This window comes from Pholcus phalangioides, unplaced genomic scaffold (genome assembly GCF_987345545.1).
Source record: "Pholcus phalangioides strain wild (caught in Gottingen) unplaced genomic scaffold, Ppha-v1.0 ptg000042l_1, whole genome shotgun sequence".
NCBI lineage: Eukaryota > Metazoa > Arthropoda > Arachnida > Araneae > Pholcidae > Pholcus > Pholcus phalangioides.
The window spans coordinates 32,370,791-32,395,302 of NW_028301628.1; the positions used below are offsets into that span (position 1 = coordinate 32,370,791).

General features: G+C 36.1%; 1 protein-coding gene across 4 annotated transcripts in view; it reads left to right on the forward strand.

The window, feature by feature from the left end:
- Positions 1-24,512, forward strand: part of LOC149064902 (cGMP-dependent protein kinase, isozyme 1-like) — a 209,588-nt gene that overhangs the window by 73,410 nt on the left and 111,666 nt on the right. Inside the window, exon 1 of one of the 4 annotated variants that reach the window (XM_089254838.1) lies at positions 23,443-23,695. The exons of the other annotated variants lie outside the window; for them this stretch is intronic. Within the exon in view, the coding sequence (XP_089110964.1) occupies positions 23,633-23,695 (63 nt within the window). The 5' untranslated portion in view covers positions 23,443-23,632. Of the gene's footprint in view, positions 1-23,442; positions 23,696-24,512 lie in introns of those variants that run through there. 4 annotated transcript variants of the gene reach the window in all.

Consider the following 24,512-nt stretch of genomic DNA (forward strand, 5'->3'; position numbering starts at 1 on the left):
TTAGTACTTATTAAATTTACCAACGACGCTCGGGTATTACACATAATCGCAGGTAATAGTGGCAAATTTTTTAGGAAATTTATAAAACTTGCCTAAATGCAGTGATTATTCATAATAACCGGATACTATGTATAATAATAGGATTTATCAGATTTACCGTAACATACCTACTCCAAACAAACACAAAAAATCAAAACTTACTCGTTTATTTCGGATCACAATACATTATAGTGAATCATATCAATTTTAGAACGGCTTATTTGGAAAAAAAAAAAAATGGAACAGAAATTACATTTGTGAAGTTAAGTTATAATTCGATAGAGATCTAAACAAATCTTTAACACACATTACAGCACAGAATAAAACACATTGTAATACTCCAGATAACAATAATCACAAAATTATTTTCGTTACTTCAAATAACTTCTATTTCTATCACATTGTATGGATGTTTTTCCTCATCAAAAAAGAAGTTGAAAAGACATAAAACTGTGTAATTATTTTTGCCATTTAAAATTTTCAAAATCTACTGAAATTACGTAAAAAGAGAAATATAAAATAATTTTTTTTTGTAGAAAAATACAATTTGTGGTTCTATATTAAGTGTTTACTCCCAAATAATTGCGTTTTCGGGATTGAATTTTACAAAAAAGCTAATTGAGTTCAAGGGGAAGGCAAATAACTAAATACATTAATCTTCTTTTTTTTTTTAAAAACTAAACTTTTTTAACAAATTAACATTTAATTATATTTAATTTACTCACAGTTGCCGAAGTTCATTTTTGAATATTAAATGAAAAAAAAAACCCACTAAAAACTTTTCTAAAATGGTTTTTTCCCGTCATAATTTACGTCGTGAAAATTAAAGAAGACAATCTGTTTTGCGTTCCATTAATTTAATTTCGTTTACTGTTTCTCTTACTAATACACACCATTAATTCTAATTTAATTTTCTGGGAGAAAGTCTGTCGGTAAATTCATTTGACAGATATGTTCTGTTTGAAAAATGTGCGATGTGTCTCTCAGGGTCCGTGTTGATTTTGGATTTCCATTCCCAAATTTATTTATTTTTTGTTATTAATATTTTAATTTTTTAATTTTGTATTTAATTTTCCCTTCTTTTTCTATTTTAACCCTTTTTCAGGTCCCACTATATTTTTTATTTTTTGCGTTTATTTCATTGAATATGACACGGAGAGGAGTATTTTTGTTCATGTAATTAGATAATTATTACTTGCAGTTGGCATATACAAAGAAATAGAATACTTGACAGGGATATTACTCTATGATATTTTGCATTGAAAGATAGATAGCTGTACAGGGGTTCTTAACCTATCGGTCGTAGGGCTTCCGAGATGTGTCGTTCAAATCCCCTAATAGCCAGAGATTCTTCAGCTATGGATCGCGGAAGTAGCATGATAGTAGGGGCAGAAAGGGGCTTCTGCCCCACCGCAGCCGCCGCAGCCGCAGCCATTCCCCATTCCGCAGCCACCGCATCCTTCTATTCCGCAGCCATCCCCCACTTTTCCGCAGCCAGCACCTGAGTCATTTTCTTCTGTGATAAGAGATCTTGAGGGGTCTTTCTTAAATCAAACTTTAGTGTCTGACATCAAGTCAACGCAGCTGTAATGACGTCAAAGATTTTTCAACGCTGTCCCCATTCCGCAGCCACCGCAACCTTCCATTCCGCAGCCATCACCCACTTTTCCGCAGCCAGCACCTGAGTCATTTTCTTCTGTGATCTTGAGGGGTCTTTCTTAAATCAAACTTTAGTGTCTGATCACTCCCATGACGTCAAAGATTTTTCAACGCTGCCCCCATTCCGCAGCCACCGCAACCTTCTATTCCGCAGCCATACCCCACTTTTCCGCAGCCAGCACCTGAGTCATTTTGTTTAGTGTGATAAGAGAATCACTTCTTTCTTGATTCAGAGGGATCTTTCCTAAATTAAACTTTAGTGTCTGATGTCAGGGGTTGCGTTAGCAAGCTAGATATTTAAATTTCTACCAGGGATCTTTCTCCGTTTTTTAACTTAATTTTTTTCTGTCGTTATTCTAAGAGGGCTCAATTATTTTGAAATAAAAATCTCCCAAAATTATCGTTTTTATTTTTAGCCACTGCAAGTCGTGTGGGGTCGTTCTTGAATTAAACTTTTTCATATCATCCTAAAAAGTTTTCCCCAAGTCTCAACGATGATGTCACAACACTCCGTGATAGGATTTAGAAGGATCTTTCTTAAATTAACGTTTTTTAACTAACTTTTTTTCAAAGAGGTTTGATGAGGGCTTAAATTATTTTAAAATAAAAAATTATCGGGTTTTTTTTAGCCACTACGATGCAAGTCGTTCCTAAATTAAATTTTTTATGTCACATTTTCTAAGGTTCCAAGTTGTTATTCTTGTTCCAAGTTGTTACCAAGTTGGTATTTGTATTTGTATTTGTATTTGTAAAAGGGCTCGTCATATATTAAATTATCTTTTGGAATTTCTTATTTCTATCTCAAGTGATGAGATTTTTTTTTTTTTTCAAAGAGGGTGCAATTCCTAAATTATCGTTTGAAATTTTTTTTTTATCCCCATGTTCAAATCTGACTTTCAACCAAATAATGCGATTTTTCACAAGAGGGGACTTGTTCATAAATCAGCTAGTAAAAATGCATGTAAAAAGACTTTAAATCTTACGCAACAAAATATTTGAATAGTAATATATATATATATATAATCACCACTTTATATTTTTGTATACGTCCTTCCAAATTAACGTTTTCACTAATACCATGATGTCACAACACTCCGTGATGGGGTATTTTTCAAAGAGGGGTTGTATCGTTTGGAAATTTTTTTTTTTTTTGTGAAATTCGTCACAACTCTGACCTCACATCCGTCCCTAATGTTCTATACCTTTTTTCTTTTTTTTTTAAATTTCATGCCCATGACGTCGTCAGGTCATTATTCTGAAATATTTTTTTTTCACAGGGGTCGTTCTTGAATTATCGTTTACGCGTCGTTAAATTATCGTTTGGAAAACTTTTCATTCTGACATGTTTTTTACCATCGTGTAACTTCTCTTGAAATACGAGTTCGTTTACTTATCTGAGAAAATTTTCCGAGCTGTAAAATAAAAGAGTTACTACAAATGAATTGCAAAGTCTTTTTTACAAATCAAGTTTTCAATTATTCAATATTTTAAATAATTTTCTTCAATCATACATTTCAAATTTTCATAATTAATCAAATAATTCTCCGTGGCGTTATGATTTTCCACTAGAATTTCAGCGATGTCATGAAAGTCAAGGCATGATCGTAATATTTGTAATAATGTTAAGTTATCAAGCAACTGCGTGCCCAGCTGATAGCCCATGGCGCATCCACGACAACTAGATATTTTTTCCCCTACGAAATCATAACTTCTTTTAAACTTCCGACTATAGCAACGGTAATGTAGAACTTGTGTTCATCACTTTAGCTTGATTTTTTCTTTTACGCTAACTCTTCTACTATTTTTTCCAATGACATCCTCTCTAATGTTCTGGGTACAGTAACATAAAGTTAATTTTTGTTGGAAAAACTATAAATTGCGAAAGAAGGAGGGAAAGCTCCAATACAATTCTTCCATCTACCGAGATATCACACTTAGTACGAGAAGAGGTCAAAGAGAAATCGAACTAGCGCAAAAACACTCTTGATCGCTATAGTTCATTCTTTCTTAACAGTCAACCAACAGGTAGACACTTTTTGCTTTCATAAAAAATAATATATATTTTTCACATGCATTTGTTAATCTTGAAGAAACCCCCGCGTCGTTTTAGTGATCTCACAGTCAAATAGTGTGATAAGACAAAATATTTTATCCGAATGTATATGATTTCCTGAAGTAACAAAAAAAAATTAAAGGTCATCTTTCAACGAAGAGTCAAGAATCACTTACCATGGTGGATACTCATTCATCGTTTATTGAGAGCATGCAAAAGAGTTAGCTTACAGTGTTTAGTACTAGCTTCAATCTTTTACCTGCAAAATTACGCATTTGTCAACATCGGGAAAAAATAACAGCGAAGAAGAAGATGCTATAGAAACAATAAAATCAAAAATATAGTAATACCAAGAGGCTTTGAAATACTTTTAACATATATTTATTTTTATTGATTATTCTAGATAATTTCTTTGAATCGTATCATCTCCCACCCAACTCAGCATTATCATCACCGCGATTCATTACTGGATCTCCATTTGGATTTACCCACATGCTTCCTCATTCGTAAAACGTTCTGGGTGCAGCTGTGAATCTGATAATATCGGGGTGGTCGCCCTTGATGGCGAACTTGAGATGTCGATTAAAAGAAAGTCATTGGCTGATTCACGATTATTCGCCCAATCTCGAACCCGTTGTTGAGTCTAAAAATGAAACATTTGGGGGAAAAAAAAACCTTTTATTTTAAAAATAGATAAATTTAAAGAATAATTTTGCTATTTTTTGAGTTTTCCTACAAAAAAAAATTTCAATTTTAGTGATGAGGATTATATAGACAACCGAAGAAAAAACTTTTATTTTGTTTTATTTTTTTATGTCCTCCTAGTATCACAAAACAGTTTGTGAAACTATGACGTTGAAATTGGATAAATCGTGTCGATCAAAAGACGTCTCGCACTTCGATAGTATGTTTAAAATGTTGATACTAATAGGAAAGCAATATTTTGTAGCATCGATTTTATTTTTCTATTGAGCATAAAAAATAGTTTAAACAAAATAATTGAAGAATTGTGTCAGGAATATTATGTTTATTACAACTGACTACATTCGAGACACTTTTAAAAATAGAGCAGTCTATACAAAACGTATGTTTTTAACTATAATTCAGAGATATTTTTTAGCTGTTACACATTATTTCATCGAAATTAGCTTATTTTTATACTTACGCTGAACATTTTACACTGAAAAACTAATGTATATAGTCATTTTTATACACTACGGGGCTATAGCAGTTGTCAATTCAATGAATTAGAAGTTCTAAGATATGCTAAATATTTTCGGAAATATGTTAATTTTTATGAAACAATACATGAAGTTTGAAAGAAAAGAAATTCAATATTTTATATTTAAACACTTGTAAAATACAACTGAGTATATAGCCAGTTCATTGCAGTTAGTATCACCTGAAAACCACGACTAAAAAATTTCATTAAAATATCGAACATACTTTTGAGAAGATGAGTTTTGCACGCAGTGAAGTAACGAAAAACACGAATCTTCATGAACACGTTTAAAAATTAATTGAGACCTATACTCTGGTTGAATTGACTCAGCTAGAATTTTTTTCATCACTTCATATGTATAAGAATAAAATAGTTGTGTATTTCTATGAAAAAAAAAGAATCGCTAATTTCCATGATTTTCGTCATTTGAAGATAGTCACAACCTTAAGTTCACATCGAGAAACGTTCATAACGTTATATAGATCGCTAATAAATGAGAGATGCACATCACACACTCCTTATTTTTACCTTTAAAAATCGAAAACGATGTTAACTCTGTTGGATAATTTTAACCGCTTGATGGGCGTACATATTTAAAATGCAGGTTAAACACAACCCGATAAAACCGACACCACCGATAATTCTTTTCATACTCTTTTAAATTTTCAAGACAAGAGAGGACGAAACTTTTTATAATTAAAGACTAATACAATGTTGTTAGAAAGAAAGTCAAAATTAACAGGAGAACCATATAAAACAATTGTTTTATTTCACAGTAAGAATCGATAAAACGGAATAAATTGAAAACTATATCAATTTTCCTTTTTTTTCTTCGTTAATGAATTTCCCTCCTCAGGAGACCTTTTCATAGATGACTGGGCATTCCCTTCCAAGGTATCACATATCTCATGTTATGCTCTCATTCTATGCTCATTTCAAACTGAGCGAAGTCATTAAGTAAATCACACTCATGCTGCATATTGTAGAACAGCCTAGAAAAATTCAGCTGAAATGTGAAGAAGAAAATCGCTGTCAAATTGAGGTGAGTATCCCGACACGCTCTCGCTGTTTAAACTCCCAATGACAAGTAACGCGGATAAAAAATGAATACGTACGGAAAATCGTGACGTGGAATACAACAATTTCAATTAGAGTGAAATTGATTCGAAGTATATTTTTGATAAGAAAGTTGCTGTCTTTTGAAAATGTCACTATCTTCATAAATCCGTAATTGTAATAGTTCAACCTCTCATAAGAAAGTCGCAAGCAGACGTGAAAAAAATTCTTCACCTCCATTCTTCAATTGGCATATATGAAGTAGTTGCATATCACACGACACCTGCGAGAACACTATGTATCGATCACATATTCAGAGACCCTCGCGAAGAATGGTAATGAAAATTTTTACAACGTTGAACCTCAGCGTGAAGAAAATTCCTCTTCCGTGCGTCATTCAGATCACTGTATAGACTTTTTTCCCCTTCACATCTCTGCTTCTACACTCCACAAACCAATATAGCACACATTTTTTTTAATTAATTTTTTTTTTCTGTTTAAAACATTTTTGTTTTTTCAATTTTTTAATATTTTAAACTCTTCCCCAGATCTAGTTCTTACATTTTAACCACTCCCGGAACGCTAAAACTTTAGCTAAAGCACAATGGCCCTGCTGCTTTGGGTGATATGAACATGAAACCAGACTTTTCGAAACATTCATCGGGGAATCCAATAGTATATAGGATGGAAGACCGAATTGTCGCTGCAAAATTTTCGCTTTTTCTTCGAATTTCACGAAAATCGTATGATAATTTTCATTTATTCGGACCAAGTCTGCTACAACCATCTCGTACGGGTTAAAACCCAAGTACCACCCAAGTTTGCGTATGTTTCCATACACCCATGAAACCTGGGAGAATTCTCCATCACTTAAATCGTGAACACTAAATGATGCCTTATAAATGTTATGATATGGCTCATCTGTTTCCAAGTTAGAAAAACTTTATTCCTTAACAATAAATTCTCGCGATCTTAACCTATAACACTCAACATCTGACACGCATGCCACAGCAAACAGGAAGAAATTTACTTACTCATAGAGTGTAGAAACAGAGATGGAAAATCTAAATACACTAGCTGGAATCGAACGAAAGAAACAAGGTGATTACAGTTTATTAGACACTCGATCAAATATACTTAGATTAGGCCAAGCTGACGAGTTCCGCTTGTATAGAATTATGCTAAAATATCAAACTTCAACTAATTTGGGGGGGGGGGGGGTGTTATGCCGCCATTGTAGCCGTAGTTAACATTTCAACCCTAAGTGGCTAAGAATAGAGGCATTAGTTAGTCAGTCACACGAGTGTTTGTCCATCCTTACGTCTCTTTTTTGATTCATATACCAATGTGTGTGATAATCAAGTGAAACCAACAGATCCGTAATATGCAACCCCTGATACGAGTTCATGAAGTGAGGGGTGCTAAACTGAGATAGTTGTAAATAGTCAAAAAAGTGGGTGATAAGAGGATCGAATGATAAGAGTGAGTTGTTATCTCGAACGTACTCATGCTAACTCATGCAACCTTCTCCTCAGATTCCATCACACATGATGTGTAGTATGTGTAGAGACAGATACATAAGCTCACTGCGAACAACCGAGAGTGCGTGATGAATTAAGTTACAAGTGTTTTTACAGAGGGGAAGGCTGGTGCGTCAATACCAAATCATTACCCCATGATAATGATAATCAGAAGAAAAAAAAAATAGTAAGAATTGTAATCGAAATCACATCAGACACTAATCAACAGTGGACACTTTTAATCGCAATATGATAGAGCACAACTTTTTTTTATTGCAATAAAAAAAGTTAAGTAAATGAAACCAAGGAAGCAAAAAAATAAATAAATAAATCTCTCTTCACACCAATTCCTTATACACTGTATTGCCTTCGCCTCATATACACGCAAGCTAGCAAAAAAAAAAAAAAAAAGGAATTCATTAAAATTCATACAATGCATTACGTCTCCATCAATCAATCAAATGATTGATCTACGTACACCTTTCAACGTTGTTTCACACAAAGAAAAGTAAAAAAAAAATCAGTTTCCTACGAACAAACTCTAGCTGTGGGGGAAAAAAAAGAATCATCATGCATCCCTCTCTCAATTTTACTCTGCTGAATTTTGCTGAAATCACCGTTCTTTCAAAAACTTACAAATTTTACGCTAAATTCCCGAATTTTACGTAGCAGTATTTTCAAATTTTTGTTAAATGTTTTGTTTGTCAAATTTTTGTTCAGCGACGTTGTACCATTAGTGCTTCTCAACGCGGAAACCAATGGCGGAGGGGGGGGGGGGCGACAATCAATTCTTTGATTGTCGCCCCCCCCCCCCCTCCGCCATTGGTTTCCGCGTTGAGAAGCACTAATGGTACAACGTCGCTGAACAAAAATTTGACAAACAAAACATTTAACAAAAATTTGAAAATACTGCTACGTAAAATTCGGGAATTTAGCGTAAAATTTGTAAGTTTTTGAAAGAACGGTGATTTCAGCAAAATTCAGCAGAGTAAAATTGAGAGAGGGATGCATGATGATTCTTTTTTTTCCCCCACAGCTAGAGTTTGTTCGTAGGAAACTGATTTTTTTTTTACTTTTCTTTGTGTGAAACAACGTTGAAAGGTGTACGTAGATCAATCATTTGATTGATTGATGGAGACGTAATGCATTGTATGAATTTTAATGAATTCCTTTTTTTTTTTTTTTTTGCTAGCTTGCGTGTATATGAGGCGAAGGCAATACAGTGTATAAGGAATTGGTGTGAAGAGAGATTTATTTATTTATTTTTTTGCTTCCTTGGTTTCATTTACTTAACTTTTTTTATTGCAATAAAAAAAAGTTGTGCTCTATCATATTGCGATTAAAAGTGTCCACTGTTGATTAGTGTCTGATGTGATTTCGATTACAATTCTTACTATTTTTTTTTTCTTCTGATTATCATTATCATGGGGTAATGATTTGGTATTGACGCACCAGCCTTCCCCTCTGTAAAAACACTTGTAACTTAATTCATCACGCACTCTCGGTTGTTCGCAGTGAGCTTATGTATCTGTCTCTACACATACTACACATCATGTGTGATGGAATCTGAGGAGAAGGTTGCATGAGTTAGCATGAGTACGTTCGAGATAACAACTCACTCTTATCATTCGATCCTCTTATCACCCACTTTTTTGACTATTTACAACTATCTCAGTTTAGCACCCCTCACTTCATGAACTCGTATCAGGGGTTGCATATTACGGATCTGTTGGTTTCACTTGATTATCACACACATTGGTATATGAATCAAAAAAGAGACGTAAGGATGGACAAACACTCGTGTGACTGACTAACTAATGCCTCTATTCTTAGCCACTTAGGGTTGAAATGTTAACTACGGCTACAATGGCGGCATAACACCCCCCCCCCCCCCAAATTAGTTGAAGTTTGATATTTTAGCATAATTCTATACAAGCGGAACTCGTCAGCTTGGCCTAATCTAAGTATATTTGATCGAGTGTCTAATAAACTGTAATCACCTTGTTTCTTTCGTTCGATTCCAGCTAGTGTATTTAGATTTTCCATCTCTGTTTCTACACTCTATGAGTAAGTAAATTTCTTCCTGTTTGCTGTGGCATGCGTGTCAGATGTTGAGTGTTATAGGTTAAGATCGCGAGAATTTATTGTTAAGGAATAAAGTTTTTCTAACTTGGAAACAGATGAGCCATATCATAACATTTATAAGGCATCATTTAGTGTTCACGATTTAAGTGATGGAGAATTCTCCCAGGTTTCATGGGTGTATGGAAACATACGCAAACTTGGGTGGTACTTGGGTTTTAACCCGTACGAGATGGTTGTAGCAGACTTGGTCCGAATAAATGAAAATTATCATACGATTTTCGTGAAATTCGAAGAAAAAGCGAAAATTTTGCAGCGACAATTCGGTCTTCCATCCTATATACTATTGGATTCCCCGATGAATGTTTCGAAAAGTCTGGTTTCATGTTCATATCACCCAAAGCAGCAGGGCCATTGTGCTTTAGCTAAAGTTTTAGCGTTCCGGGAGTGGTTAAAATGTAAGAACTAGATCTGGGGAAGAGTTTAAAATATTAAAAAATTGAAAAAACAAAAATGTTTTAAACAGAAAAAAAAAATTAATTAAAAAAAATGTGTGCTATATTGGTTTGTGGAGTGTAGAAGCAGAGATGTGAAGGGGAAAAAAGTCTATACAGTGATCTGAATGACGCACGGAAGAGGAATTTTCTTCACGCTGAGGTTCAACGTTGTAAAAATTTTCATTACCATTCTTCGCGAGGGTCTCTGAATATGTGATCGATACATAGTGTTCTCGCAGGTGTCGTGTGATATGCAACTACTTCATATATGCCAATTGAAGAATGGAGGTGAAGAATTTTTTTCACGTCTGCTTGCGACTTTCTTATGAGAGGTTGAACTATTACAATTACGGATTTATGAAGATAGTGACATTTTCAAAAGACAGCAACTTTCTTATCAAAAATATACTTCGAATCAATTTCACTCTAATTGAAATTGTTGTATTCCACGTCACGATTTTCCGTACGTATTCATTTTTTATCCGCGTTACTTGTCATTGGGAGTTTAAACAGCGAGAGCGTGTCGGGATACTCACCTCAATTTGACAGCGATTTTCTTCTTCACATTTCAGCTGAATTTTTCTAGGCTGTTCTACAATATGCAGCATGAGTGTGATTTACTTAATGACTTCGCTCAGTTTGAAATGAGCATAGAATGAGAGCATAACATGAGATATGTGATACCTTGGAAGGGAATGCCCAGTCATCTATGAAAAGGTCTCCTGAGGAGGGAAATTCATTAACGAAGAAAAAAAAGGAAAATTGATATAGTTTTCAATTTATTCCGTTTTATCGATTCTTACTGTGAAATAAAACAATTGTTTTATATGGTTCTCCTGTTAATTTTGACTTTCTTTCTAACAACATTGTATTAGTCTTTAATTATAAAAAGTTTCGTCCTCTCTTGTCCTGAAAATTTAAAAGAGTATGAAAAGAATTATCGGTGGTGTCGGTTTTATCGGGTTGTGTTTAACCTGCATTTTAAATATGTACGCCCATCAAGCGGTTAAAATTATCCAACAGAGTTAACATCGTTTTCGATTTTTAAAGGTAAAAATAAGGAGTGTGTGATGTGCATCTCTCATTTATTAGCGATCTATATAACGTTATGAACGTTTCTCGATGTGAACTTAAGGTTGTGACTATCTTCAAATGACGAAAATCATGGAAATTAGCGATTCTTTTTTTTTCATAGAAATACACAACTATTTTATTCTTATACATATGAAGTGATGAAAAAAATTCTAGCTGAGTCAATTCAACCAGAGTATAGGTCTCAATTAATTTTTAAACGTGTTCATGAAGATTCGTGTTTTTCGTTACTTCACTGCGTGCAAAACTCATCTTCTCAAAAGTATGTTCGATATTTTAATGAAATTTTTTAGTCGTGGTTTTCAGGTGATACTAACTGCAATGAACTGGCTATATACTCAGTTGTATTTTACAAGTGTTTAAATATAAAATATTGAATTTCTTTTCTTTCAAACTTCATGTATTGTTTCATAAAAATTAACATATTTCCGAAAATATTTAGCATATCTTAGAACTTCTAATTCATTGAATTGACAACTGCTATAGCCCCGTAGTGTATAAAAATGACTATATACATTAGTTTTTCAGTGTAAAATGTTCAGCGTAAGTATAAAAATAAGCTAATTTCGATGAAATAATGTGTAACAGCTAAAAAATATCTCTGAATTATAGTTAAAAACATACGTTTTGTATAGACTGCTCTATTTTTAAAAGTGTCTCGAATGTAGTCAGTTGTAATAAACATAATATTCCTGACACAATTCTTCAATTATTTTGTTTAAACTATTTTTTATGCTCAATAGAAAAATAAAATCGATGCTACAAAATATTGCTTTCCTATTAGTATCAACATTTTAAACATACTATCGAAGTGCGAGACGTCTTTTGATCGACACGATTTATCCAATTTCAACGTCATAGTTTCACAAACTGTTTTGTGATACTAGGAGGACATAAAAAAATAAAACAAAATAAAAGTTTTTTCTTCGGTTGTCTATATAATCCTCATCACTAAAATTGAAATTTTTTTTTGTAGGAAAACTCAAAAAATAGCAAAATTATTCTTTAAATTTATCTATTTTTAAAATAAAAGGTTTTTTTTTCCCCCAAATGTTTCATTTTTAGACTCAACAACGGGTTCGAGATTGGGCGAATAATCGTGAATCAGCCAATGACTTTCTTTTAATCGACATCTCAAGTTCGCCATCAAGGGCGACCACCCCGATATTATCAGATTCACAGCTGCACCCAGAACGTTTTACGAATGAGGAAGCATGTGGGTAAATCCAAATGGAGATCCAGTAATGAATCGCGGTGATGATAATGCTGAGTTGGGTGGGAGATGATACGATTCAAAGAAATTATCTAGAATAATCAATAAAAATAAATATATGTTAAAAGTATTTCAAAGCCTCTTGGTATTACTATATTTTTGATTTTATTGTTTCTATAGCATCTTCTTCTTCGCTGTTATTTTTTCCCGATGTTGACAAATGCGTAATTTTGCAGGTAAAAGATTGAAGCTAGTACTAAACACTGTAAGCTAACTCTTTTGCATGCTCTCAATAAACGATGAATGAGTATCCACCATGGTAAGTGATTCTTGACTCTTCGTTGAAAGATGACCTTTAATTTTTTTTTGTTACTTCAGGAAATCATATACATTCGGATAAAATATTTTGTCTTATCACACTATTTGACTGTGAGATCACTAAAACGACGCGGGGGTTTCTTCAAGATTAACAAATGCATGTGAAAAATATATATTATTTTTTATGAAAGCAAAAAGTGTCTACCTGTTGGTTGACTGTTAAGAAAGAATGAACTATAGCGATCAAGAGTGTTTTTGCGCTAGTTCGATTTCTCTTTGACCTCTTCTCGTACTAAGTGTGATATCTCGGTAGATGGAAGAATTGTATTGGAGCTTTCCCTCCTTCTTTCGCAATTTATAGTTTTTCCAACAAAAATTAACTTTATGTTACTGTACCCAGAACATTAGAGAGGATGTCATTGGAAAAAATAGTAGAAGAGTTAGCGTAAAAGAAAAAATCAAGCTAAAGTGATGAACACAAGTTCTACATTACCGTTGCTATAGTCGGAAGTTTAAAAGAAGTTATGATTTCGTAGGGGAAAAAATATCTAGTTGTCGTGGATGCGCCATGGGCTATCAGCTGGGCACGCAGTTGCTTGATAACTTAACATTATTACAAATATTACGATCATGCCTTGACTTTCATGACATCGCTGAAATTCTAGTGGAAAATCATAACGCCACGGAGAATTATTTGATTAATTATGAAAATTTGAAATGTATGATTGAAGAAAATTATTTAAAATATTGAATAATTGAAAACTTGATTTGTAAAAAAGACTTTGCAATTCATTTGTAGTAACTCTTTTATTTTACAGCTCGGAAAATTTTCTCAGATAAGTAAACGAACTCGTATTTCAAGAGAAGTTACACGATGGTAAAAAACATGTCAGAATGAAAAGTTTTCCAAACGATAATTTAACGACGCGTAAACGATAATTCAAGAACGACCCCTGTGAAAAAAAAATATTTCAGAATAATGACCTGACGACGTCATGGGCATGAAATTTAAAAAAAAAAGAAAAAAGGTATAGAACATTAGGGACGGATGTGAGGTCAGAGTTGTGACGAATTTCACAAAAAAAAAAAAAATTTCCAAACGATACAACCCCTCTTTGAAAAATACCCCATCACGGAGTGTTGTGACATCATGGTATTAGTGAAAACGTTAATTTGGAAGGACGTATACAAAAATATAAAGTGGTGATTATATATATATATATATTACTATTCAAATATTTTGTTGCGTAAGATTTAAAGTCTTTTTACATGCATTTTTACTAGCTGATTTATGAACAAGTCCCCTCTTGTGAAAAATCGCATTATTTGGTTGAAAGTCAGATTTGAACATGGGGATAAAAAAAAAATTTCAAACGATAATTTAGGAATTGCACCCTCTTTGAAAAAAAAAAAAAATCTCATCACTTGAGATAGAAATAAGAAATTCCAAAAGATAATTTAATATATGACGAGCCCTTTTACAAATACAAATACAAATACAAATACCAACTTGGTAACAACTTGGAACAAGAATAACAACTTGGAACCTTAGAAAATGTGACATAAAAAATTTAATTTAGGAACGACTTGCATCGTAGTGGCTAAAAAAAACCCGATAATTTTTTATTTTAAAATAATTTAAGCCCTCATCAAACCTCTTTGAAAAAAAGTTAGTTAAAAAACGTTAATTTAAGAAAGATCCTTCTAAATCCTATCACGGAGTGTTGTGACATCATCGTTGAGACTTGGGGAAAACTTTTTAGGATGATATGAAAAAGTTTAATTCAAGAACGACCCCACACGACTTGCAGTGGCTAAAAATAAAAACGATAATTTTGGGAGATTTTTATTTCAAAATAATTGAGCCCTCTTAGAATAACGACAGAAAAAAATTAAGTTAAAAAACGGAGAAAGATCCCTGGTAGAAATTTAAATATCTAGCTTGCTAACGCAACCCCTGACATCAGACACTAAAGTTTAATTTAGGAAAGATCCCTCTGAATCAAGAAAGAAGTGATTCTCTTATCACACTAAACAAAATGACTCAGGTGCTGGCTGCGGAAAAGTGGGGTATGGCTGCGGAATAGAAGGTTGCGGTGGCTGCGGAATGGGGGCAGCGTTGAAAAATCTTTGACGTCATGGGAGTGATCAGACACTAAAGTTTGATTTAAGAAAGACCCCTCAAGATCACAGAAGAAAATGACTCAGGTGCTGGCTGCGGAAAAGTGGGTGATGGCTGCGGAATGGAAGGTTGCGGTGGCTGCGGAATGGGGACAGCGTTGAAAAATCTTTGACGTCATTACAGCTGCGTTGACTTGATGTCAGACACTAAAGTTTGATTTAAGAAAGACCCCTCAAGATCTCTTATCACAGAAGAAAATGACTCAGGTGCTGGCTGCGGAAAAGTGGGGGATGGCTGCGGAATAGAAGGATGCGGTGGCTGCGGAATGGGGAATGGCTGCGGCTGCGGCGGCTGCGGTGGGGCAGAAGCCCCTTTCTGCCCCTACTCATGATTCACAGGGGAATGAGAACCATTCTTCAATCTCTTCTGTGTCCGAATCGTTCGTGACGCTTCAGGCGGTTGTTTGGGGCTATTGTGAAACAACTTCACAAATAGTGCTTTCATCCACCAATCTCAACATCATATGTAAGTGCAACTGACAGTAAAATTCAGAAAGAAGCTGTTAATCGTACACACTGCATTTTATAGGACTATGATTCGAATACTTCTAGTGATTTTCTTTCGTGCAGTCTTGAGTGCTCTCTAGCGACAAAAATTTGAAATAATTTTGTTTTCTTTACCAAAAAAAATTCCTCATCGTGAGAATAACTTTTTTTCAAACCACATTCAAATATACCAATTTCTTCAGTTTTTAAATTTGAAATTTTTTAAACTATTTATGAATTTATAGGGCACCGTGTATTTAAATTAATGAAAACATGAAAAATGTAAAGCCGGGTTTTCCTAGGAGCAGAATTCTACAGTGCGCGCAGCGTAAAAACGCTGATTGGTAAAAAAAACCCTGAAATTCAGGTTTTTTTTACCAATCAGCATTTTCACGCTGCACACATCGCGAAAGTTCTGCTCCTAGGAAAACCCGGCTTTAGGGATAAAGCTATTTAGAAAAGATTATAATGAAAGACGTGAGTATATAGATATAGTAGAATTATGTATAAACACGCACATAAATATTTGCGACCGTACTTCATTTCAAAGGGTTTCGTATCTGTTATATACACATGAATACTGTATTCCTCTAGTATGTTTGAATACCAGACACGAAAAAGAGTTTTATTTGCACAAGATAAATGACGTCCAACGCAAAATAAGCTGCCTGACTTGTCTCCCGAAAGTTTTCCCTCCATTTTATGGCTTCGGAATCGATCAAACCATGCATATCTATGCAAACACGTCATTGAATCGTACTTCGAATGGATTTTGTTACGTTAAGACTTCTCTGAGTACTCATTACAAACATTTCTAGTGTTTGAATAACCGGGTGACGTGAATGGTTACCTATCATAGCATGACATGCGGGATGTAATTTGAATAATACAAAGTAGACTTTTCAAGAAGGGTTTCTTCGCAACCTCTCTCGAATAATGGATTCGAATTTAAAATAACCGTGGATTTTACACAAATATATAACTTACGCCTACTTCATTTTACTTTTGTCGCATACCCATTTCAAGGAGGATAAGTAAATTCCCAGCATTGCGCCTACCTATTACTACTGGGAACTCAAATCCAGACAACAGTTGAGCTCTGCAAGCAATGAACTATTTAAACAGGGCTGAAATAGATCCGGAAATTGATCAAAAATTTTTGAATGCCCAATTTAAAAACTCCGATTAGAAACTAATCGTTAACGAGCTTTATTCGAATTTATTCTTTCTCATATGCTCTTCAAAAGGTATCAATATTATGTAGGTGCATCAAATGTAAACTGGAATTTCACTTCAGAAGGGTGGAGTGTTAGTGGGTAGCTCTCTAAGGGCGCGTGCACGCTATTCGCGTGACTTGTTGAGCTTGCGAGTACGTAAGGGGTCATTCAAGTATTACGTCAGCATCGGGGGGGGGGGGGTTTCAGATTTGCTGACTTTTGATGACAAGGGGGGGAAGGGGGTTTGAAGGTTGCTTACGTCATCAACCATTCCTTTTTGAAGATATGAAACATTCTAAACTGCTTATGAAATTTTGCGGACAGGGGGGAGGGTGGGGGGTCAGTGTTTTACTGACTTTTGTTGAACAAAACAGGCAAATCGCGGGCAGCGTGAAAACGCTGATTGGTCAAAAAACCTGAATTTCAGGTTTTTAACCAATCAGAATTCACGTTGCAAACGGCGCAAAAGTTCTACTGATTAGAAAACCCGGCTTAAGAGCAGGTTTTCTGTGCCGCGTGCAACGTGAATCGCCCAGCGCGACACGCCGTCCACTCACCAATACGAAAAAGTGGTATGACTGTTCTCTTACGGCGCAATACGGCTCACGACAGCGCTTTACGTCGGGCGTGATTGGCCACCACCAAACGAAGCCACGCTGGAGAAAAAAAAATAAAAGCGTAACGCTCTACTGATTGACCTATCCGGGTTCGGCGTGATTGGCCGACTGCTTCTGGAGGAGACAAATGCGCCGCGCGTTTTGCCGATGTTCTCTGCACTCTTGTGTGTTTTATTTCCCTTCCCTTCAAACCGAAGCATGCAGACGACAGAGTAGCTGATGCCAAAGCCATATACTATACATAGCCGCCCTGACCTGATGCGCCTCGATAGGAAAACACAAACACTTAGCGTAATTATTTAACACGTTTCTGCCGGCGCGAAATTGTCTAATTCGGTTCACGCTACGCAATAAACCTATTCCTAGGAAAACCCGGATTTAACCTGCAGACGCACACCCTAAACGCTACGCAGCTTTAATGCGTGCGAAAACCGGTTTTGAGGTGTTGATAGCACAGCGCGGATAATTTTAATGGTCAATTTTGCGTAGCCACCCCCATAAAACCGGTTTCTCGCAAATCAGAATCGCGCAGTATGGCAGATGTGGACACAGATTTAACGTAAATAAAAACACAAGCCTTAATATCTTGCGAGATGGAAATTAATGATATTTCCGGAACGCTGCGTAGAGTAAGTAGATCGCGTATTTACTTATCCACTAAAACCCTTTTGAAAAAAAAAAGAATATAATACTCTATTCAAATTTCAATTCTTTTCAAGTGAAAAAAAATTAAATTTTAAACGATATTTTCAAAACACCCATTAATCATTTCTATTTTACGATTGATCCTCTCAGTCCAATATCCTTTTAAGACAAGCAAATGAATCTACAGAGTAACATTAAACCGAACCACGCAATTCTTGAAGTGTATAAAAAAAAAAATCCCATTATATCAGAATTAAAATTCGATTCCTCTCGCTACAACTATTAAATAATCATCTCTCCCAACAAGAACAAAAAAAAAAAGAAGTGAATAATAATAATAATAATCCTAGTGCATTAAAATATATTCGAAAGTCCTTTGTGGGGGAAAGATTTTCATTGACTGTATAATCGAAGAACAAAGACGAAAAAACAAGGAGGAAAATAATAATAATAGTGTGGTAATCGCTTTTTCTGAAAAAGTAATTGGGGAATTCTTGAAATATTCTCCTATTCTAGATTCTTTTTTAAGTCGAAGATGTTCCTTCCACCATGATGGAAGAGAAGAATTTCGGTGGAGATGGCTCCCTCTCGGATCTCTTACCCTTTAACACTCAGGAGGTATCCAAGAAAAAAATAAATGAATAAAGTGAGTTAGAGATTCTCTCTGGGAAAAAAAGATTGTTTAACTTCTGATTTGATTTGCTACCCTAATGGGTATCGAAAGAGCTGCAATTCCTTGGCGCTTGTATCGCTTCGCTTTCTTTCGATCGTTCCGCTGTAAGTTTGACATCGTTAGCACGTTTATTAATAACTCTTCACCTGGAAGACAGTGACGGTGGGAAAGAAGAATTGCGATGAGTGGAGAACGCTTAATGAATTCTTTTCGCGCTCGTTACCTTCAATAATGAAGAGATGACGAGAGAGAACCAGAGACAATGTATTATTATATACTATACCGAGAGTATTTATGTGATTCGTATAGAGCCGGCCCCAAAAATGAGGTACACCACAAAAGATACCATATATATTATAATTATGTAATTGATATACAGAGTGCCCTGTAAGTGCTAGTGCGGCCTTTATCTCGCCATTTGTCCGTCGTAGAGGTGATTCCAGTTTAAAAAATGCTCAAAAAGGCGTTCAAAAATTACATTGTACCAGTTTTGAGACTGAAAATAGTGTTTCACGAAACCAAAAAAAATCTAAATTTTTATGCGGTCTCCTGGTCCTCTAACTTCTAATTAGAAAGTTGTTGCCCTCTACCTCCCGAGGTCAGCAGAGAACATTCCATGTTTTCAAGTGCAATATTCGCTGACATATTTAAATTAAAAAATTGGAAAAAGTTATTAAAGAACAGCAAAAAACCAACGGACAACGCGCATTTTTCTCATTTACGCTGTCCTTTCCCGATGTTTCTCCGTTTTATAAATTCGAATATCTCTATGAATATTACGCTTGGAAACTTGGATTCTTTTTTTTTTTGCCTCGGGAGAGACAGAGCAATAACTTTCCAATTGGAAGTTAGAGAACAGAGGGGACCATGAAAAAATTTAGATTTACTGTATTTTCACGCTCAAAACGGGTGCAGGGTAGTTTTTGAACACCTTTTGAGCATTTTTAAATTGAAACCGAAACTCTACGACTGACGGTTTGTGAGATAAAGGCCGCATTAGCATTTTCAGAACACCCTGTATAACTGACCTTGGATTGTGTACTGTACGTGTGTTTGCCATTCATTGCCATTAGAGTAGTGTTCTTTTGGTGATCGCTCTGATTGTGCAGCAGGAATTTTATTCAAATTATGTAAGGTTTGAGTGTGAGGTTTTCATGTATACATGTTTGAGTGTGAGGTTTTCCTGTATACATGTTTGAGTGTGAGGTTTTCATACAAGCTGGTAAACACTCGTCCTTCGGAAACGCTTCGATATTTTTATGAGATGTGAAGCAGGTTGTCTCGGGTCCTTTAATGTTCAATGCGTACACTCTGTTTTTCAGAAAACCCCATAAAAAGAACGCAAGGCTTCTGAATTCTTGGGATTTTGGAGGGACTTGTGTATCCTTGAATTTAATACCGTATGTGCTGCCACCTCTTTGTGCCATTCGAGGATTTTCCGACTCTCTATAAAGTCGAGAGATTAATGTGTCTTAATGTTTAGTAGTTACACACATCAAATATGGAATTACTAACGAATTCATTTGGGCGGTTCGATAGGAATCACCCTGTACTACACCGAGTATTTATACTTAAGTAATGACCAGCTAGATCGGTGATGCCGCTTGATTCTCTCTGAATCTGGGGTTCACATAGGCGTAAACTTCTATAGGGCCCATGGGCCCGAGCCCCCCCAACATTTTTGAAGACGCGGCTCAGCCCCCCCAAAAATTCGTATGAATATGGCTTATTCATTTTGCAATGATGAAAAATTTTTTTTTAACCAAAAGTTGTCCTAATTATGAATTAGTTAATGGAAACAATCTGCACAAAATTTTAGTTCTTTTAAAAAATCTGGATGGTCTTTGGCTTTCTTGTTCCATGACAATACGTTTATTTCATTTCTTCCCTGCCGTTCAATCCCCAATTGCACCCTCCATCGGTTCCAATCGGTCTCCATCGGTTACTGCCAGAAGGCACGGCTGAGAGGAAGATTCTTTGCGGTGTTGAGGGGGGCTCTTTCTTCTTTGCCTGTGGCAAAAACTGAGTGTCTCTCGATGGAGTGTCGCTTCTTTTGTTCACTGTGACCGGAGGACGGCCATGGCGCCGACATGAAAATAAGCCCAAAGATGCATGGTGGGGGGAGGGGGAAGGTTGAAAATTGGGAAGCAATGATATTGAAACCGAAATAAATTACACTCTATAAAGAATAGGTGCCAGAACCTAGAGGCTGAGGCCATTTGAGCCCCCCCCCCCTCGCAATAAATTTTGTAAGGGGACTGAGCCTCCCAGTAATTACTGAAAAAAACCATTGTGCAATGCATTCCCCCTCTCCTTCGTACACGTTTGAGTCTCGTATATGCGGAGGACCAATAACTTTTAGGCCCCCCCCCACTCAATGTTTTTTTGAAAAATATTGGGGAAAAAAGCACATTCTAAATGCCCATTCATAACAGATCTTGAGGACCGATGCCGAAACATTTTTCAAGCCCTTCACAACAAAATTTGACTGGGGGTGGGGGTAGAACATAGGCGTAAACTTGTATCCGGCCCGTGGGCCCGAGCCCCCCCCCCCCACCATTTTAGAAGAGCCGGCTCGGCCCCCCCAAAAATTCGAGTGGATATGTTTCTCACACTTGGCTCAGAAAAAACTTTTTGACAAAAAATTTCTTTAAATAGTAGAAATCCATCTGCTCGAAATTTTATTTTTTTACTTTTCTTCAGAATCTCAACGCACTTGTTCTGTGACAATAGTAGTCTTATCTCCGAATCAATCCAGCATCCATTCATCCTAAATTGCGTCCTCCCAGAGTGGTGCCTGAAGGCACCAGTGTAGATAACTTGGGGGGGGGGGGGAGGGATCCTTTCTCTTGCTTGCACTGTCGGTAAACTCAAGAGCATCTCTTCCTTCTTTTGTTGAGTGTGACCCTTGGGGATGGGGACATGATGCAACACAAAAAAAGAAAAAAAGTGGGAGGAGGTAAAGTGAACAATGATTAAGCTTATTAACAAGTTCTTCACAACAGAGGCGCTGACATGAAGAAATTAACATTGGGTGGAGAGAGACGCACTGCATTGTTCTTCTAAAAACTATTGGGGGGGGGGGGGGACTCAACCGTCTTACAAAATTTTTTGGGCTCAAATATCCTCCACTCCTAGGTTCCGGTGCCTTTGAGGGGAATCAAATAAATAATAGTAAAATAAAATTAACACACAAAAAAAAAGAAAATAAGAAATGAATGGAAAATTTCAAAGCCCCCTGAGCCGGGTACTATTGCATTCTAATACTAGGAATATGAAATTTCCTCCTTATAAATCAGGGATTCTCAAACTATCTACGTTAGCAGCACTCTTATATAGAAATTTTAAATACGGTATTTCAATAAATGTTGAAGAGAGGTTAAAAGGTGAAATTTGCGTCCCCCCCCCCCTCTGGTCCGGCACCCTAGACATTTGACCCCTCCCCCCAGCCCTGTTTCCAGTACTCCAACACTTAGGTAGCCAGGGCCGGAACTAGGGAAGAAGGCAGTTTTCACAGGCGGAATTCTTGTGGGGACTGCTAATTCTGGGTGGGGGGGGGGGGTGGAAGACGAAAAATATCATTTCGATCGGAGGAGGATTCGGGGAGAGGGTGAAAAAATTACATACTCTTCCCTCCCTCCACGACTAAAATGATCCTGTCTCCGTTGGACCGGGCTTTTGGACAGATCTTTCGCGAGGACCCCGATTTTTCACAGGGAAGTGCTTGGACCTGTCGTAAGCGTAACTTGTATTAAGTCGTATGTTAAGTGCATTAAGTCGTAACTTGTTTTAAGCCAATGGGATCGAGACTCCCCCCCCCCTTATTAATTTCGGAGAGCTGGCTCAATCTTCCCCTCTCCCCCCAAAAAAAATCGCATGGATACGTTTTCCACACCTAGACTCGGAATAATCACGTCACGTCAGTACAGTGAGTTTCGGCCTTTATACGAAGCTGTGACATGTAAAAAAAAAAGTGGCGATTTTTCCACAAACACTTTTTTCCGGCCATTTTACAGGATGCGACCTCTATTTATCGGAAAATACTGTAATTTTTTCTATGTTCCATTGCAAATTATATTGGGGAATTTTTCTGAAAAGGATGTAGTATTTCTTACTTATGTTATTCAAAAAATTGTGTTTATTTCAAAATGAAGAATTATTCTCAAGGTTTTAATAGGGTTCCTCCTTTCCCGATCAATTCTTTTTTACGGACGAATTTCTATTTGTCCAGCCGGTGACCGCAAAGAGGGGGTTTTACATGCCCTGTTTACGTTCGCAGCACTGTTAGAAATTTTAAATATCTTGCGGCATCACAGTCGATCTCAAGGAGGTATTTCGATGCTTTCCCCCCCCCCCTTCCCGACAATGAAATGATCTTCACTCCTAGTTACAGCCCGTCTGTGGCATCTAGTGGCGTGTTTCCCGGGGGGGGGGGGGCACTCAGCGAGCTATAAGCACGGCCATGGACTCCCACATACTGGAGAAGGGCTTCTAGCCTGGGATCTTTGGCGGACTTTTTATTCCATGTATTTTTTTTTTCTTCATGATAAAGGGGCCGCCCCTTCTGCAGCTGACAAAGAGCATTTCAATAGGGTTCAGTTTCGGCTGCTTCAATGCAGGTTTACTGAATACAATCACCATTTCCTAATTAGAAGGACGGGGAGTGTATAGCGTGTCGCTTATGTGGGGAATATGTCACCTGGAGGCATCCGTCCATATGGGGACCCCCCTTCTGATCCTGAAAACTACATTCTTCTTGACGCCGCCGGTCAAGGCTTTAAAAGCTTTTGTGCTTAATGGATGGCCATCCGTGAAGGACGCCGACATAGATGATCCTAATTGGAATATAAAGAAATTACGGTGGTGAAGAAAAATCTAGACGAGGTTTGTGATTCTGCAAAATAAGAATAGCTGTGTTTGGAGCCACTTGAAGTAAACTCCTTGTTTTTCCCCTGAAAAAAAACCCCCACAAATGTTGAGATAGACAGTTCCACAGTATTTTATGGTTTGTGTGGACCACATTCGGTTGTGCACGTACAGTATAACCTTCTGTTAGTAAAACATGTTGTATTACAAGAAAACGGAAAAGTTCCTCGTGATTCCGCACAGTTTCCTGACAGAAAAAGTAAGCAATATTAAATATAGCTACACATTTTTGATAAATTCATGCATTTTAAACATTTTCTTTAATGATAATTTATTCAGAATCTTCAAAAACAATCTAGATTTTGCAGCCCTCTAATAGTTATAATCAATAAAGCGTAGTATAAAATACTTTTTTTTCTGTTAGACATATCAATAAATTAATAAAACTTACCATGTTTTATTTTTTTCAATCATATTTAAAATTTAAACTCCATTTTTCTTGCATACTTGTAAAAGGGACAATATTTGAATCGAGTTTTTAATAAGAAATTTATGCAACTAAAAAAATTATTATTTTTCTAATTTAAAACCTGATATATGAGAGTAAAATAAATCTTAAATAAGTGACATGTAATTTGATTTTGGGGGAAATATACACTGTATCATAAAATATAAATAAATACAGGGCTCGACAAAAATCATTAAAAAATTTAGGCACCAGCCAAATTTTGTAAGAGCCAAGCATGGTTTTTTCACGAGAAAAGTATCTTAAATAATCTTTTTTCAACCTTTCTGGGAATTGATGACCCCCTTCCCAGGGCCGCAACTAGATACTTTGTCATCTGGGCCAATTCGGAATTTTGGCGCCCCTTGCATGTAGAAGAAGCAGTTAAAGGGTGAATTCGACTCACATTCTGGTCCAGCGTCCGGAGCACCAGACCTACCTACTTTCTCTAGTTGTGGCTCTGCTCCTTTCTATGTTGGAAGACAATTATGAAATCGGAAAATTTTGAGCCATCACTAGATTCTGATTTAGCAATCACATATACAAAATTTTAGGCGCGAATACAGATTTT